We start from the raw sequence: 17322 nt of genomic DNA, 5'->3' as shown, positions 1-17322 counted from the left end.
TGTGTTACACCTATGTCAGGTCAGAATGAACACACCAGCACACTCTTGCTACTTCCAAAGATTACAGCAACTCCCAAACCAAAACCAGAGTTGTCATCAATGCAAACACTCATTCTAAGAATCAAGATAGTGCAATAGACTCTTTCACCAATGTTCCTGGTGCCCTCTCCATAAGACCTGCAAACTGGATAATCAGCATAGCAGAGAGTATGGCTGAAATGTGTATGCTGAAGAATTTTACACTTTCCTTCCCTAAAACCAGGAACTTCTGTATGTCTAATTGAGCTCACTGATTTTTGTTCCAACTCTCTGCTTCAGAAGTTGAACTTCTGAACTACTGAACTAGACTCCTCCTCCTGAGAGCACACACCTAGAAGTTTTCAACACTCCTGCAAGAACAGGTCCAACAGCATTTCAGTCTCAGAAAACAAACTTTCTTCTTTTTTTTTTTTTTCAAAATTTTACATCTGTTTGATTTTTTCTGAAGCGACTTATGCATTCCTGCCACTCTACAGTACCCCTGCTGTATGCCACCTCAGAAAGTCTTTCCTCCAAATTGATTAGGTCAGATTTAATACTATTATTTGTTTTATACTTGGATATTGAGCCTGCAAGTTGCTGTGCCTGTTCTTTTCCCACTGGGTTTTCTACCTTTTGCTTTCAGAGCCTGACTGACATTACTGATCTTTGTCTTAGACCTGTATAGGCAGCCAGTAACAGTTTTGCATCAGAATAGCCATGCAGGGGTCGTCTTGTTGAAAACCTGTTTTACATTAAAGCTTCTTTACACACCCTCTGTACACTCAAAGGCCTGCAGAAAATCCTATTGTAAGAAGTATGTCACACATAATGACTCTTCATTAGCCCCTGCTGGTCTCCAGGTAGTATGTACCTTAAGGGTAAGATGTAATAGGCAGATGAGAAAGGGTTGTTGTCCTTACAGGTTAAAAATTAGGTACGCGTCCCTGATATGAATTAGAGAAGCACACTGAATTTAGGAATAGCAGAGCTAACTGTAAGCAAAAGTCCTCTAGGCCTGATGTATCCAACCCCAGCCAGTTGTGAATGCCAAGGGAAGACCATGCTGATACCACCCTGATATATCCTCCAATCTCCAGCAAAGGAGAATGCATATAAAGTTTGTCAGATTTGGGGCTAGTGATTTCAAGTTTATAAATTCTCTAGCCATTTTTCCCTGCTGTTTATCAGCATAGATAAATATGTGCTTTTTAATGGATTTTTTTAGAATTTTATGTAGCAGTTTCTTCTACGTAAATATTTTTTTCAGCTTACGTTTCAAATTTTGACAGGCAATGTTAAGTTCTAAAGTTTATATATGATGGTAAGTAATTTAAAAATGCAAAATGTTACATTAATGAGGCCTCTTCATAATGTAATTTTCTAAAGAGTACTGCTTTTACAAACATGTATAACCTAAGGGAACATATCTTGCATTTTTAAAGTCAGCTTGAGTTTTCTAAAAGTCACAATGTCACTACCTTGAGTAAACATACGTGTTGTTTTCAGACATTACAATGGAACAAATGCTGGTATTTACTCTTTTCCTGAAAACAAGTATTTCATTTCTTTGTGATTTCAATCTATTTATTTTTGTTTCAGTTCACCAGGCACTATAAGAACATTTTCATCGTTGGCAATAGCTATTTCAAAACTGAGCAACCTAGTTGAAAAAGAGAAAACAAACTTTCTTCTCTCTTAGTTGCAAACTATGAATAAAAAAATGCATGGAAGGGCTATCTTTTACTAATTCTAAATACCTGGGACAAAGTACCATACTTTCAAGATTACATGCCTGCCTTGGTGCCAAAAGTATAGAATTCTTCAGGGCACATAGCAAAGTTGCATCCCATAGACCAAAGTTTGTGGTCAGCTGAGGGGATGATAAATATCAGTTTATTCTATTGGTTTCAGTAAGAGTGAGGCATTTATACTACTCAAATGCCTACCATATTTCTTCCAAAGATGCTTCCCTGTCATTCAGAAAATCTGAGGGATACTGAGCAAGAAGAATAACCTATTATTTTGAGAATGCTCTTTTTTTCTTCTGTATCAGAAATAGTTTAGCTACTCACATTTAACTCATACAAGACAAGATTCAAATATTCTTTGAGCATGTTACTTCCATTCCCATTTCTTTGGAATGAAGACTGACAAAAGTTGCAAGCAAATTAAAGAACAAACTAGCAAGCAAAAAAGTCATCACTCACAATCTTATAGGATAAAAACATTGTAACAGTTAAGAATCTGAGTGTATAACTTTCCTGATTTCGGCTGATATAGAGTTAATTTTCTTTCTAGTAGCTGGTATAGTGTTATGTTTTGGATATAGTCTGAGAATAATGTTGGTAACACACTTACGTTTTTAGTTGTTGCTAAGCAGTGTTTATAGTAAGTCAAGGATTTCATGCCCAGTATATAAACTGGTGGGGGAGTTGGCTGGTGGGGGGCGCGGATCGCTGCTCAGGAACTAACTGAGTGTCGATGGGCATCGAGTGGTGAGCAATTGCATTGTGCATCACTTGTTTTGTATATTCCAATTCTTTTTTTTTTCCTTCCTTTCAGTCTTTATCTCAACCCATGAGTTTTGCTTTTTTTTGATTCTCTCTCCCATGCCACTGGGTGGGGGGGACAGTGAGCGAGTGGCTGCATGGTGCTTAGCTGCCAGCTGGGGTTAAACCATGACAATAACTCACAAAATTGCTTAAGAAATATGGCACCTTATGTTTTTTTCTGGTTAGAAATACTAAGTAGTACATTTAAAGTAAAGGTTTCTTTCATTTGCAAAAATTTTTAGTGGTTATGTGAACTAGAGAAAATTACCCTTTCTTTAGAAGTATAAACAGAAATCAAAATTAAGATCCATGATTTAAATGACAGGTTTTTGTTTGCTGGTATTTAAGTCAGGACAAAACAGGTGTCTTAAATTCCTTTGAGATAAACCAGTCTGTCCCAGTTCTTGGATGCTACCATACACTCAATATGGTATGAGCACTGAGCTGTTAGGAAAGGTATTGGCAAAAACCTTCAGATACTGGAAAGCACAGAGGATCAGTACTAGCCCTCCATCTTGCTGGATCACCTTATTGTTGAAAAGTCACTTTTACTAAGTGTAATACAGAGCTTGAGTTGGCCTTCTCGACATTTATATGTCAGTTCACTTTCAATACCACATCTTACTCACTGGTAGTCAAATTATCTATTAGTTTCTTGTTAAAAATTGTCACATAGGCACAGCATATAAATTTGCATTATTGTCAGGTCATTCATCTTTAGCCGGGTGAAAACTACTAGAAAACTACTTTGTCCTCAGTATGACCCATGTATCTTGAAATCGCACACAGTTCAAAATGAGACCTGAAATATTCATGTGTCATTTAAATTATGCAAAATAATCTACAGGCATCCATAAAATCTTATGAATCTGAGAGGTATTTTCAGTTACATGAGGGCAGGAGATGTGTGGGGGTTTTGTCCTTCAAAAAAAAAAAAAGGGAAGACAGAAGAAAGAAGGAATTGTTTCAAAAGTAGAACATGAGAAAATGTTTCACAAACATTCCCTCGGAAAAAGAAGTCCCATAGATACTTGAAGAGTGAATCTATCAGTAGTGTATATGCTCTAGACATTTCTATTGTATCACCATACATTTATAATATGTTCAGGTACTGTTAGATAACCCCTAACTGAGATAACAAATGTTAGTAGCATAGGGGGTTTTGAGTACAATGCACAATTCACATGTATTTGAGTGTGGAATAATAGAAAAGAGAGTAGGAAAGCCAGTAAAGCTGCTTGGATTATAGGTATCCAACTGCTGAAGACTGTTTTCTCAAAACTCAAGATAAATTTGAATACTAGAAAGGAGAGCTACACTTTATGTTCTGATCAGCTAGAGAGAGTGCAAATGGTAATAGCAGGTACCCATAGCAGAATTTTCAACTGGGTTTATGCCCATGGGGAATTCAGAGCCAGTGCATCATAGCTCTTCTCTAGGGTTTCCCTATATTCTCTCTAGCTCCCAGCTCCTTGCTTCTACCTGGTAAGGAAATGAAAGTAAACGGATTGATTTGAAACTACTGGCTCCTACAGGGAGAAATGATGGCATCAGCAAAAGGAATGTGTAAAAAATCAATGTCTCTAGTGATGACCCAACTGTTTTCCATTCCCAAAATATTTTTGACTAATCAAGGTAGGTGTCCATTCAGTTACAGAACAGATGTGGTGGAAATCACATTCACACCAGAACATGGGGTAGGTTCAGTCTATGAAGATTACCTTCTAGCTCCTGGTGCTGTTTTCACATTTGTCAGCACCACTGAAGTCATGGTGCTGAACAAAACCTCTAGAAGGTCCCCTTCATCCTCAAGCTGGTAATCAGAAGTATTCTATACTACATTACATGATAATGACTTATAGAGACAACATAGATGTTTCAAGAGTCCTCCACTTGAAACTGAGACAAGAATCATGTAAATACAGCAACTTGACATATGTTTTCCTTAGCAAATTTCTCTAGAACCAAGATGCTTTGTCCCACAGCTAAGCTCTGAAGCATCCTCTTATACAGAGCTCACTATTGAGAACAGGCCTCAATTCTCCTCTTTCTCCCTCTGGTCTTTGTCAGCTCCAGCTTGCACATCACTCTTCCTCCAATACATATGTATACGCTGTGTTTCTGGCTACAGGAATAAGCCAATTCCCCTCATAAATCAGGATTGCAAGGGCAGACTCTTATCACGTCTCTCTCGTCATTCAAGGGTACTAGACCCCAAAAGCTTCATCACATCCTGAAAAACTTTACATTGAAAAATTCCAGCCTTTATTAAAGGCTGGGGGTATTTCTGAGATAAAGTTGTCAAAGGAAACGTCTCCCAAAAATCAGACCAAATTTAATATCTTGACTGTATTTTCTTCAAGTTTTACCATATAAATTAAATAAGTGTGTGATAAGCTTTTGTTTCAAGTTTTACAGAAAATGAATGCTGGACTGACTGACTAAAGTCTTTTTTAATCTCAAAGTTAACCTACATAGAGTCTTCATAAAGGTACGTGTCTCTCTGAAATAGACTCTTTCTGTATGATATTGCCAACTCTTGTATATTTGAATTCTATTTTTAGAAAGGGTGAATGCAATAACATTTTAACCATGTAATTTAGCAGAAATAGAACCAAGCACTTTGCTTCATGCACCAGTCAAAGCAGAATAGCTTAATGCATCTCTTTAATAATCTAAAGCCTTGCAGTTTTTATAGAGCTGTGAGATCCATTTAGATGTTTTCTAGCAATGCTTTGGGTCTGGTATAAATTTTCTTCAATAGTCATATTCTGACCTGATAACAGCATACTGTATATCAGAATCTCAGTAGTATATGAATGGTTTTGAAGATTTTTGGAAAAAAAAAATTTGCCCATTCCTCCTAACCATCTCTGATGTGATGTGGCAGTTGTACAATTTTCTAAATTTCCTACCTGCTTTTAATTGTCCTCCATGGGTCTGCAGGAGCTAAGCAGAAGTGAGCAAAGCCAACCACAGGAGAACAAAATCATTGGAAAAAAATACGAGGAAGCTTCAGCAGTTTTCCTGAAGCTGTGTTTGTTTGTTTACTTTAATTGTAATGATCTCGTAAGGGTGTGAATTTCTCAATTCACAGCATATCCATGTTCCTTTTGTTCTACAGTTGCAGAAGATAACTGATTAGCATTCAGTCAGAGGATAAGCTCAGTTAAAGGATGCTTATTGAGTCATTTCCAAATTGTGGTTAAAATTTCACTAACAAAATTTCACTAATACACAGCCAACTCTGTGTGTCTGATTTCTGTCTTTTTTTAAGGTGGAGTGAAGAGGAATTAATTTCAATAATTTTATATGCTACTTAGTTACTTGAATATCAGCATGATTACTATCAGAAAAAGATAATAGCTTCACTGAAACAAACTGATTGTATTTGCCTCTGAACTCATTTTTTTAGGAAAAAAAAAGTGGATATCACCTGCATCTTTGAAAGACTGAACTTTTTTTGAGAACTCATACTTTATGTTAATGCTATGCTACTTTTTGTCTAATGGTAGCAACCGAAAACATCCACTAAGATGAAACCTAGTGTGATATACTCTAAACTATGTAAACCTGTAATTAAGGCTAATGTTTTCCAAAAGAGATTACAAAACATCTCAACAAGTCAGACAAAATGCAAAAAGGAAGGAGTTGTAATGTCATTTTTATTGCTGGAGAACTGAGAAACAATAATATTGCTTTAATGGCCCTTGGTCAAGCATAGAATTTGAGGAGATTTCAGAAACTGAACAGAATTCTCCTGAATGCCAGTGTGGATTTTCAGGTGAACAAGCATCCTGCTCCTTAGAAATTACATTAGTTTCTCCCCTGGGTTTACACAGTGGAATTATTCTTGAGAGATTGGCTACTAAACCAAACACTTTGCAGTTAAAATCTCAGTGACACCTAGGCCAGGTTTCAATGGGCTTGAGACACTACACTGGTTTATTATGCAGTATCATAGTACTAATATCACAGACTAGAAGAGGCTTCTGGGAGTCCAGTTCCTAGTTCCAAGACAAAACCAAATGCTGATCTCTCTTTTTTTTTCTTTTTTTTTTTTTTGAGAGAGAGCTCTTTGCCTAGTACCTAACACTTCTAGAGAAGATTCTTCAGTATTCTTGGGGAGCTATTTGTCTCATAACAAATATGATAACTGCGTATCACAGCTTAATGTCTTGTAGTAAGAGCATGTGGACTCTTGCTTCTTAAAATGGAAAAGGATATGAAAAAGAAGATGAAAAGCTTTCAAGGACATCTAACTTTTGCCTGTTGCCAGAATAATCATAAGAACTCCTGAAAGGGGAGCTGCTGGGCAGAATGGGTAAGTAAAAGATACCGCTGAATTTGGATTATGCCTGACCTTGCTACTGCTTGTATCAATTGTCTTCTGCTGACTAAACAAAAATTTAGTCCTAATTTATTTGGCCCTTTGAGGATTTTTTTTGTTGGAGGCTGGTAGATAAAATGGCCAAACTCAAACTTACAGCCCAGAGAGTGTACTCTTTTCTCCTGCTTCTTCCTTTGTCTGCTGTTGCTGCAGTCATCTCCTGTAATTTACAGAGCCTGTTGGCTACTTCACCTGATGCTCCCAGGTGGCAGTATGAATGGGATTTGAGGAGCAGAGAAGAGGAAAAAACATCTGTGGGTGCTCACTAAATATGAGGAAGGTAATGTGGTATTTCCTGATATGAGATATAGGATTGGAGGCCGACAAACAGGCTATCCTGTGTGGTAGGGTCATCTGTTGACTATGCTAAGCAGGGGACATAATATTGAAAGCTGAGAAAAAGAGTCATGAGATAGCTACAGTGGAAAAAACCTCTCATCTCAGATCTTCATGTTTGAAAAAAGAATGGTAGCTGGGAAGGGGAAGCACAAATTATTTCTAATTAATTAAGTAATTATATTAAGTGAAGTGAAAGGCACATTCTGCTGTAAGGCAAATAAAGACAGGAAGAAATTACTTAAGTCTAAAATGCCATAGCATACCTCTCAAATTATGTTGACAAATCTATCTGCAAGACCAAAAGCAGATGAGATGAGAAGCATTGTGGACGATTAATATGACTCAGGATCTTCATTTTGACATATTATTTGGTCATCTCTCCTTCACATTAGTATCATGATGCAAAATGAAATTCACATTATTTATTACAGAGAACTTTAATATCAGACCTCTTTAGTAGCACAGAGAGTTGTATCTTGGAAGGACTAAATCCACCAAAATATGCTGGGAAAGTCTAAGATCAGCCAAATTATGGCACAACCATTCAGCATTCTGAATTCTGAATAGAAGCAAGAGAGCAGGACAGTGGCACAATTCTCTAACTATGTGGAACATGATAATGAGGTGAGAAATATCTTTTTTGTATGAAACAAAATGAGTGTAACTGCTGGCTCAAGCTGTATTCCATTAAATAATATTGTGTTTGTCTGGACATGTTAAAAAAAAATTTTTTTAAAAAGTAAAATCATGTAGTTATCCAGACAGCTTTTGTAGGAAATTGGAAGTCACAAGAGTCATCTCACTATTTTTATGTAGCTAGCTATTTCTGGGGAAGACAAACAACTGATTAAATAAGCAAAATTTCAGAGGACACAAAAGTGTACAAAGCGTACAAATCAAGGTTCTCTGCTGAAAAGGTTGCTTGAAGGTGTGATAAGGACACATGAAGAAACACACACTTGGGATTCAAGAGAGAAGGAAGCTACTCACCCACATAAGAATTTAGCCAAGACATAAAGGCCACCAATTCTACCTTTGCAAAGAGTATCATGCGACGTAAATGGTCTAGTGCCTTGTGTTATGGTGCAGTAGAAACAATTACTTTCATAGCAGCCTGTGCTTTATGAGTTTAGTTGGAAATTGTCTGATAGCATAGACAAGAGAAGTGACTGTTAATATCTGCATGGCAAATATCTTTTTAATATATAGCTGTGTTTATTTTTTTATAACTAACAGAATTAATTTGAAGTAACTGTTATTTCCATAGCTGTTTTTCTTTAAATCAGTACATACAAATGGCACTGTGAGGTCTTTTCCTCCCTCCCCATCCCCCCAACCCTTCTGCAGGATATCTGTTAGAAACCACTGGGGGTTTGTGATTGTAGTCAATCCAACAAAATCCCATGTTCCCTCCAAAAGGACTTAATGAATCACCTGTCTTGAGCTGAAGTGAAACTTCTAGATTGTATTTAGGGAGGGAGATTTTTTTTCTTCAAAAAAAGAAGTGCTAATACACTTCCACTTGAAGATGCTTTCATTTGAAAGTAAGTTGCCATGCTGACATTTTCCTCTCTTTTCTCCAGCAAAAAAGCTGTGAATAAACTTTTCCTGGAGCAACTTCATTCAGGAGAACATTATTTCTTGGCTCAGGAAACCACCAGTGGACATTGGGAAAGAATGGTGATTCACAAGGCTGTTCTGGATAGTGATATGATAGTGAAATGACTACATGGCATGGAAATGAAGCTTATTATCATAAAAATCCACTCAGAGACAATCTAGAAGTTGAAACAGTATACTAAGGAGATAGTTCCACCTCAAGGTATAGTTTACTACTACTAATCCCTAGCTCACCACTTTGATGAGGACAGATCAAACAACAAGGCTTACAAAATTTTGCAATGCATGGATGACAGATAGTTTTGCACAGTTTGGATTGCCAAACTACATCAAGACTGTTAGGACTCCTGTCTGCACAGCCCTTCAGGTCTTGCAGTCCATCTGTATAATATTCCAAGGCTCAAGCATTTACTACAGCCCACTACCCTGCCCGTGATCCAGTCACCAGACAAAATGGATAGGGGGAGGATCTCAAGAAGCTGTAGAATGACCGAGAAGTTTTCTGCTGGGAGGTAGAAAAGGAGTTCGCAGTGGTTAATGATGAGGCTAATTAGTAACATATAAACGGTCTCTGCCTCAAGTGCCTGAAAAACTTTCTCTATTTGACACAATACCAGCAAAAACAGGGGAGCAGGCTTCTGCAATGGCTGGGAAGCAAAACTGCTGAGACAACTTGTTCATGCAATGTAATCCCTCCTGCCAGCTGAGCACAGCATCAAGGTAGTCTGCAAGGAAGCTAGAAGTTGAAGATTTTATGCAGCTCTTCCTTTAAAAAACACGTTATGATGCTGCATTAAGCCTTTGTTAAATATAAATGTTTTTTACCAGGAAATAAAAAAAAAACACAAAAAAAACCCCAAAAAACCCAACAATGCACATTTTTACATCATGAAGTTCAGCCTGTAAGAATAAAAATTTCAGACTTCACTGAACGTAACAATGCAGATGTAGTGGGCATGCCTGCAAGTACTGATGCCACAGGTTTGAGTTAGTCTATGCTACAATAAACATAGTATTTCTGTCTGCTGTCCTTGACATATGCACACAAAGGCAAGTAGCAGAAGAAGAGGTGTTGCCAGTGATTCATCATCTTACAGCCCGAGTTGTGAGAGAAGCGCACGGTTGTTCTCAGCATGTCATTAATTTTAGGCTGTGGGGCTTTTCTGGACTGGAGTTTTAATTGGAATGTTCTCCAACAGGGCTAACCATTTCTGCAGTTATTCCAGCAGCTGTTTCTGGATGTTCCTGTGTTTCTCAGTACTGTCTTCTGACAATTTTCTATGCCTCTCCCTTTTTTCATAGAGGCTCCTCTCTTCTTTCTGTTGTCTGATCCTTCTTCAGGATATGATAATTGAATTGATCTTACTCTAGAGGCATGGATGGTGAGCAAAGCAGGTAAAAAAAGGAATATTAATCTGTGTATAGAGACTTGTCTGTTGTTCTGAAATGGAAAATGGTCCTCTCTATGGAAGAGACTTTGTTCATTATCCTCACTTAGGAGCTAGGGAACAGAATATTTTAATTTTACATCAATTTCTCCTTGGCAACAATGATGGAAGTTGTATTTTTGATCAGGTTTGTAATGAATGTCTGTTCCATGATTTTTCCCTTTGTTCCCACCACCATCTGGAAAGCTTGGAGAGACAACACATCTTCATTCAGCTTTGTAAAAAAGGCCCGATTCAGGCTTAGGCTGTTGAGTTGGCTGAAGAGCTGCAGATGTTGGAGCAAGGACAGAACAAGGCAAGTCTACAGCCTATCCTAATACTAAATGAAAGCTGTAACTTAGAGGCACGTCTCCAACAGGCAACTTTTTCAGAAAGGAAATAGAGCAACATACGTTGCTTTTGCTTTTCTTGGAAGTTTCTCACACAGTGAGAATGTCTACCCAGCCTAACTATCTCACTTCCCAAGATGATATAATTAAAAACTTGTTATGCAGTAATTCATGGAAATGCCCATTGAAGTTGAACCCTAATTTCCATGCTCACCTCTAGTTTCTTTCTTTTTAGGACTTTGATAAATTTTAACTGTTATACTGAAGAGTTATATGGTTGGTATTGGTCCTAAAAATAACTTTGAGGGGAAATAAGGGGAGTGAATATGCCTGGAGCTTTTTTAGAGGTTTTTATTTGCCCAGCAACCTTGGTAGACTTACAGTACAGTACAGTAGAATAAATCTAGTTTACAACTGGCTAGATGATTACAAAGATGTAACAAAATACAGCACATGAAACTTCATTCAAATGTGAGTACAAATTAGCTAATAAAAGCATTGAAATTATGTTCCAGTTATAGACCTAAAGTTGATTGTGTTAAAAAAAAAAGTGCTTAATGTATTGATGATGGAAAGGGGGACAGAAGAGAATAGTTGAAACTGAAAAGGCTGCACTCTCAATGGCATTGTGTTGTCCTTCACAGAACTGCATATCCTGAACACCAGAAAACAGGGGTTGTGTGCTGTGAGTTTTATTCCTTCCATAGATAAACAGGCCTAACACTTACTTTAAACTGGCACAGAGTTTCATTGACTCAACTGAGTAAGGAACAGATACTTTAACACCTTTCAGAGAAAAGAAACTAACAACCAAGATCAGGGCTGATTTATTTCATTTTCATGAGTGAGTGAATGAATTATATGTACTGGTGGCATTTCAGTGATCTTTTTAAAAGTAAATTTTGATACAATTAGAATGCAAAGAAAATAGGAAGATAAAGTAAATGCATGTGTAACTCTGCAAACATACTGGACAATACATTTTAATGAAATTACTAAACTGCTTCCTTTTCTCTGAAAGACATAGAAAATTTAAAAATATGAAATTTTCCTCAGGTGTCCTGATGTAAGTGAGGGAGGGAATCCTCTAATCAGAGCCTTTGAACTTTCAAATTCAGCTGGAGAACCTGACATTAGGAATAATGAATCAGCTAACGTGTAATTTAATCTAAACTTGTAGTTTCAAGTCATATGGTAAACTATTGCAGAAACTTTTGAGACAACAAAAAATTCTGCTTGTACTAGTAGCTGTTAGGATCAGTGGAGCAAGCCACTGGGTGAAATGTACATCTCTCCCCCTTTAATTACTTTGTTCTCATTTTTATGTTAATGTAACTGTTTATATTAAAGATTAATGTCAGGAATAAATCCTTATTCAGCAAACTCCTTAACAACAGCCTTCTAGAATACCACTTAAGAGCATCACACAGCCCACAGTCTAGCACTGGACAGGAGCTAGTTCAGTGCATGCAGAAGCACCTTTGGGTACACTAAGGATAGGTAATTATTTGTGAGCCTGTAGATTAATATCTTCTTTGACTGCTTCCCTGTCAAGTTCCCAAGGACCAGCTACTTTATTCTAACTTTTTTTTTATGGTATCTTTTCCTCTAGCATATAGAGATAACTCACAGCAAAGTGGTCAACAGACAGAGATTCAGTTAGTCAAAGTCATTTTGGTAATGGAAGGCTGATATGATTTCTGGAAAACAGACTGGGAACCTTGGTTCCTAAATTTCTGGTAATGTTGTAACTACCTGTCTGTTCTGAAGTGAGTGATACCTGTTTGAGCTGATCCCTGGAAACTGATCTGAAACTTCTATATTCTATTATCAGAATATTCTTAGCTTTGTGCAGTAGTTTCTAAGATAGTATTTTATAGAAATAATCTCTGTTAAAAATAAGCAAGAAGATAGCTCAACTACAAAAGCATCATCCAGTTCAAATCTTTATCAATCACTAAAGATTTAAAGGAAAAAAATCTTTACAAAACTATTACAGAGTGCACAATAATATATTCTCAGTGGATGGAATCCACTCAGCTTTTTTCCTCATAGCAGACTATTCTATCATGATTTACCATTTTCAACTTATCTGCACCTTTTTTTTTTTTATTTTAACAGGCATAATGTAGATGTTAATGGCTATATGTTACATCTGGTTTTAGATACTAAGCCCTATTGGGAAGGATGTTGTCTTTTTGTTTGTACCTTCATAGCTACATCATTCACTGTGTATAAAAAGCATAAAATGATTAATTTAAGAGATGATAAAGTAGCGTAAATGCCAGGTGAATAAACTTGCACATACATTTAAAAGGGTAGTGGTACAATTGTATTTAAAAATGTTCACTGGCTTTGGAAGCAAACAGAATTGCTTCCAGAAGACATGAGACTTCTTTTAAGTTATCATGAAGGATGTGTATTGGGTCTGGCTGAGATGGAGTTAATACTCCCCATAGCAGCCCTCATAGCACTGTGCTCTGCATCAGTAGCTAGAAAGGTGTTGATAACACACCAGTGTTTTGGCTACAGCTGAGCAGTGCTGGCACAGCATCAAGGCTGTCTCTCCAACATTTTTGCCCCCCCCCAATGGCAGGCTGTGGCAGGGCAAGATCTTGGGAGGGGACATAACCAGGACAGCTGACCTAAACCAACCAAACAGATATTCCATACCATATGACGTCAGCTCAGATATAAAAGCTAAGTAAAGGGAGACGGAAGGGGAGGCATTTTGTCTTCCGGAGCAACCACTACGCGTATTGAAGCCCTGCTTCCCGAGAAGTGGCTAGACATCGCCTGCTGATGGGAAGTAGAGAATAACATCATTTGTTTTTTCTTTGCTTTCGCACGCGCAACCTTTGCTATCACTTTATTAAACTGTCCTCATCTTGACCCACGAGCCTTTTGTTATATTTTCTCCCCCCCATCCAGCTGAGGATGGGGAGTGATAGAGCGGCTTTGGTGGGCACCTGGCATCCAACCAGGGTCAACCCACTACAGGATGAAAGAGATTAAACAGGTAAGTTGTAACAAAGGCAGCATTACTATGACCAAAGGGCAAAATAAGCTTTCTTACTGAGATAGTCACACAATCCTGTGTCTGCATCTTGCTGCATGAGTAATGGCTTTTTATATTCTTTAAGAGCAGTAGGGGAAATACTATAGTCAAAACAACACTGGCTGTATTTTTATTTGAAATGCTCAGCATAAATAGAAACCTATTTGCTTGTGATGCATTTGATATTTTTACAGGCTTAGAAGAGTAAATAACCTTAACTTGACACACATGTGCTACAGGTGATCATTGTGGAAGAACTAGCATGCAGGAACTTGTACCTGCTCAAGACAGTAGCTCATGATCTGCTCTGTCATTATCATATATCATATCTTCAGAACCATCTGATAAGTGCCAGGATGTGCGAGTTTTTTTATAAGAACATGGGCAGGAGACTGAACATGTAGGGACAAAGGCTCAGGGAGTTATAGCTTGGTGTAGAGAGATGGAATATGATGCAGGAGATGGTAGGAAGTGTAGACCAGAAAGAAGGTGTAGAAGTGGGAGCACTATAACAAGGTGTAATTTGAAAGGCCTGTGACAAGTAGGTCCATGCAGTAGTCTAGATCACAGTACTAGCAGACACCTGAAGCCAGCCAACAAGCGGAAGATACTATGATCTCCTAAATGTGATCTTTTATCTTTTACCCCAGTGTCCCAACAGAATACAAACAGTAGAATGATAAGGAATTAGATAAGAAACAAACCTTGTAACGAGTGACTCAATATGTGAGAGAGATTTGGGTCTGTGACTTAGCTATGCTATATTCTTCACCTGTCCCATAAGCAGCTGCTGTCTGCTCTAATCCTCCCAACTTTTGATAGGCTACATTGGTGGGGTTTGAGTTCCAAATTTTTCCCCATAATCAGGAGGCCTATATTTTTCCTGCTTTTAATAAAAGCTAAGATTCTGATGTAATCACTCTGGCACTTTGCATGAAGTCATATGAAGCTATTTGGTAATCAGTTATTACCTCAGTTTTGAGCTGATTCATTGTTTCTATGGCTTCTGCAGAAAAGCAGCTATAGTTTCAAGTATGAGCAATTACACATTTAGCTAAAGAAGCTTTGATCAAAATTCATTGTAGAAAAAATCCACTCTGTTCTAAGCAACAACTTCACTACCATAACTAGCAGGAAGACCATTCAGACAATTCCTGTTTGGCTTTTCCCCCCTACCTGCATATTTAGGCAGATTGGCTTTGCACAGGAACCTTTCCATCCACAGTGCAGCACGTTGGCATGGCAGGCCGGGTGGGATGGGGCTGCGGAAGCATTGTGGAGGTGCCACGGTGGCAGGGCTATATGCACGGTGCCTGCCTTGGAGACCCGCTGCAGTCCTTGCGTGGGTGAGGGCCCACAGCCAGGGCACTCTGTCTTTTCCTCCGTGGCAAGGTACCATGCAGGCAGCTCTCTGCTCTGCTTGTTGCCATGGGACAATCAAGTGTTTGAAAGTGGGAGAATCCTGCCTCAGGCTGCCAGGACCCCCAGCAATAGGCTCCACTGCTCAGGAAAGGAGCCTACCTGGAGGAAGGGAAGGACTGGCCTGCCAGTGTAGAGCTGTGTGCAAGCCTGGGGTGTCCTGAGTGCCATATGCTAATGGCTTTTGGGTTATAAAGAGGTCACCCGGCCACGCTGCATACTGGAAACGCAACTGATACAGAATCATCTAGAAAGCGTGTTGAGGAGTACTGAGGAGTGCTACAGAGGCTGGACACATGCAAGCATTTCCGTCCTGTATTAAACACCCTTTTGAGGGTCAGCAGTTATGGCCTTGCATGTTGCAAAAGGTCAGCTAGACATGGGCATTAAGTCCAAGCAAGAGGCAAAATCTGCTAGAACTTGCTGTGCCGCAAATAAACTGTGAAAAACACGAATGTGAAAAAATCCAGACCTATTTGCTGTGTAATTCTCGTACAAGTGAACAAGGAGTGGAAAAAACAAAGCAGAAAATTATAGGGTGCTAGTGACCTCATCTAAAATACTGGAAATGTTTCCAAGCCTTACATTTGATGTATTACCTTGTTTTCTTGTTGGGCTGTAAAATACCATTTAAAGCTTTGCTGAAATTTCCTAAAATGCCATGCTGTTTAAGTAACACTTACCTGACTGTCCAGCCTGCTCAATGCTCCAGCAGGGTTTTGTGTTGGGCACCCCATCCCCAGCATCCTGCCTGCTGGAACATTACTCAGAGCAGAAGCGTGGAATCTGAATCAGGAAAGTACACTGTGGGACCTAGACATGGAAAAAATATGTATGTTGCAATGGAGTTCTGAGTGGCTCTCAGCCAATCTATTAAGAGCACTCAAAGCTGAAATTTCACAAGTAACTTTTGCAAGATGCTTTTAAATCTTCTAAATTATTGGAAATCACAAGACACAGACTTTTTAAAAGGGTTATTTTTATCTAGGTAAGAGTCCCATTTTTGAATGCTGCAATATAAGGGGGGTTCCCCCTGGAAAATGTGCATTGTCATCAAAGGCCAATTTATTATGACTTCTGATAACAATCACAAAACAGGTTGTAGCCCAGTTAGCTAGTATTAAAGTCATTAACATCAGTATAATTCTGTTTTTTATAAAGGGCTGGAAGAGTTCCCCTAATTACTACAACACAGCATGACAATTCCTTTTAATAGTTGCCTTTTATGTAGATACAGTAAAGTCCAGCTATGTGATTTTACTTTTGTTCTCCCCTATTTTATAAAACAAATTAGAAGAGAATAAATGAGGCAAACCACACTGAACCAAGGTCGGGTCAGCAGCAATCCACCATACCACCTCCATTTAAGCAGTGTTTTCATAGTAAGGATCATGGCAACTGTCTAACCAGCTCATTCCCCTTTTTATTACCTTTTTACAGATGACACAATAAAACCTAACTGGAATGTTTCCCATCTCTTTCAGAAACTTTTTTTTTTTCTAGATTCACTTTCAAATCTTGCAAGTGTTGGAGTTGGAGAAACGCACATTTTTGTTCAAATAACTAACTGGTTTTGTATTCACAGCAAGACCTTGAAGAGATACAGCAGAAAATTATGAAGATATGTTGACAGAACAGTTTATTTGGACATTAATATTAGTATTTTTTATAAAAGAAGTCCCAAGGCAATCTGCAAGAAAATAAGTTTGTGAAGGAGGCTGCCTATAGAAGTTGTGGACGCTCCATCCTCAGAGGTATTAAAAAATCAACCAAGCCTGGAGCAACCTGCTCTAATGTTGAAGTTAGCCCTGCTTTAGGTGGGAGGCTGGAAAAGGTGACGTGTAGATGCTGCTTCCGATGTAATTTATTCAATGAAATTAAGCCTTGAATTAAAAAATGTGATGGAGAAGGGAGGCAGAAATATGCAAACACACAGATGTGTGATTGCATAAACATTATTTTCTTAGAAAATTAAACATTGATAATTTCAAAAATATGGGCTGGGACCACAGTCCTATTTCTATATATGTAAAGTGGCTATTGCCTACAGTTTTATTAGGGCCTTCTGCAGCTGGGTCTCAAACAATAAGACTCAGTTTCAGTTGCTTTTAGTTTGGCCAAGCTGAAATTGTTAGAGCTGAAATTT

The 17322-nt window shown here is 38.2% G+C and overlaps 1 protein-coding gene across 1 annotated transcript in view; it reads right to left on the bottom strand.

Moving 5' to 3' along the window:
* The window catches only part of IL15 (interleukin 15), a 31704-nt gene extending 15028 nt beyond the window's left edge, over positions 1 to 16676 (bottom strand). The window contains exons 1-2 of the mRNA XM_010566941.1: positions 16607 to 16676; positions 15860 to 15989 (exon numbers count right to left, since the gene is read on the bottom strand). Coding sequence (XP_010565243.1) covers positions 15860 to 15922 — 63 coding nt within the window. The 5' untranslated portion in view covers positions 15923 to 15989; positions 16607 to 16676. The remainder of the gene's footprint in view (positions 1 to 15859; positions 15990 to 16606) is intronic.
* Between the last annotated feature and the right edge of the window lie 646 nt (positions 16677 to 17322).

This window comes from Haliaeetus leucocephalus, unplaced genomic scaffold (genome assembly GCF_000737465.1).
Source record: "Haliaeetus leucocephalus isolate CR32 unplaced genomic scaffold, Haliaeetus_leucocephalus-4.0 Scaffold220, whole genome shotgun sequence".
NCBI classification, from domain to species: Eukaryota; Metazoa; Chordata; class Aves; order Accipitriformes; family Accipitridae; genus Haliaeetus; species Haliaeetus leucocephalus.
Note: the sequence above shows the minus strand (reverse complement) of the source record. Positions and strands in the feature narration are given on the sequence as shown.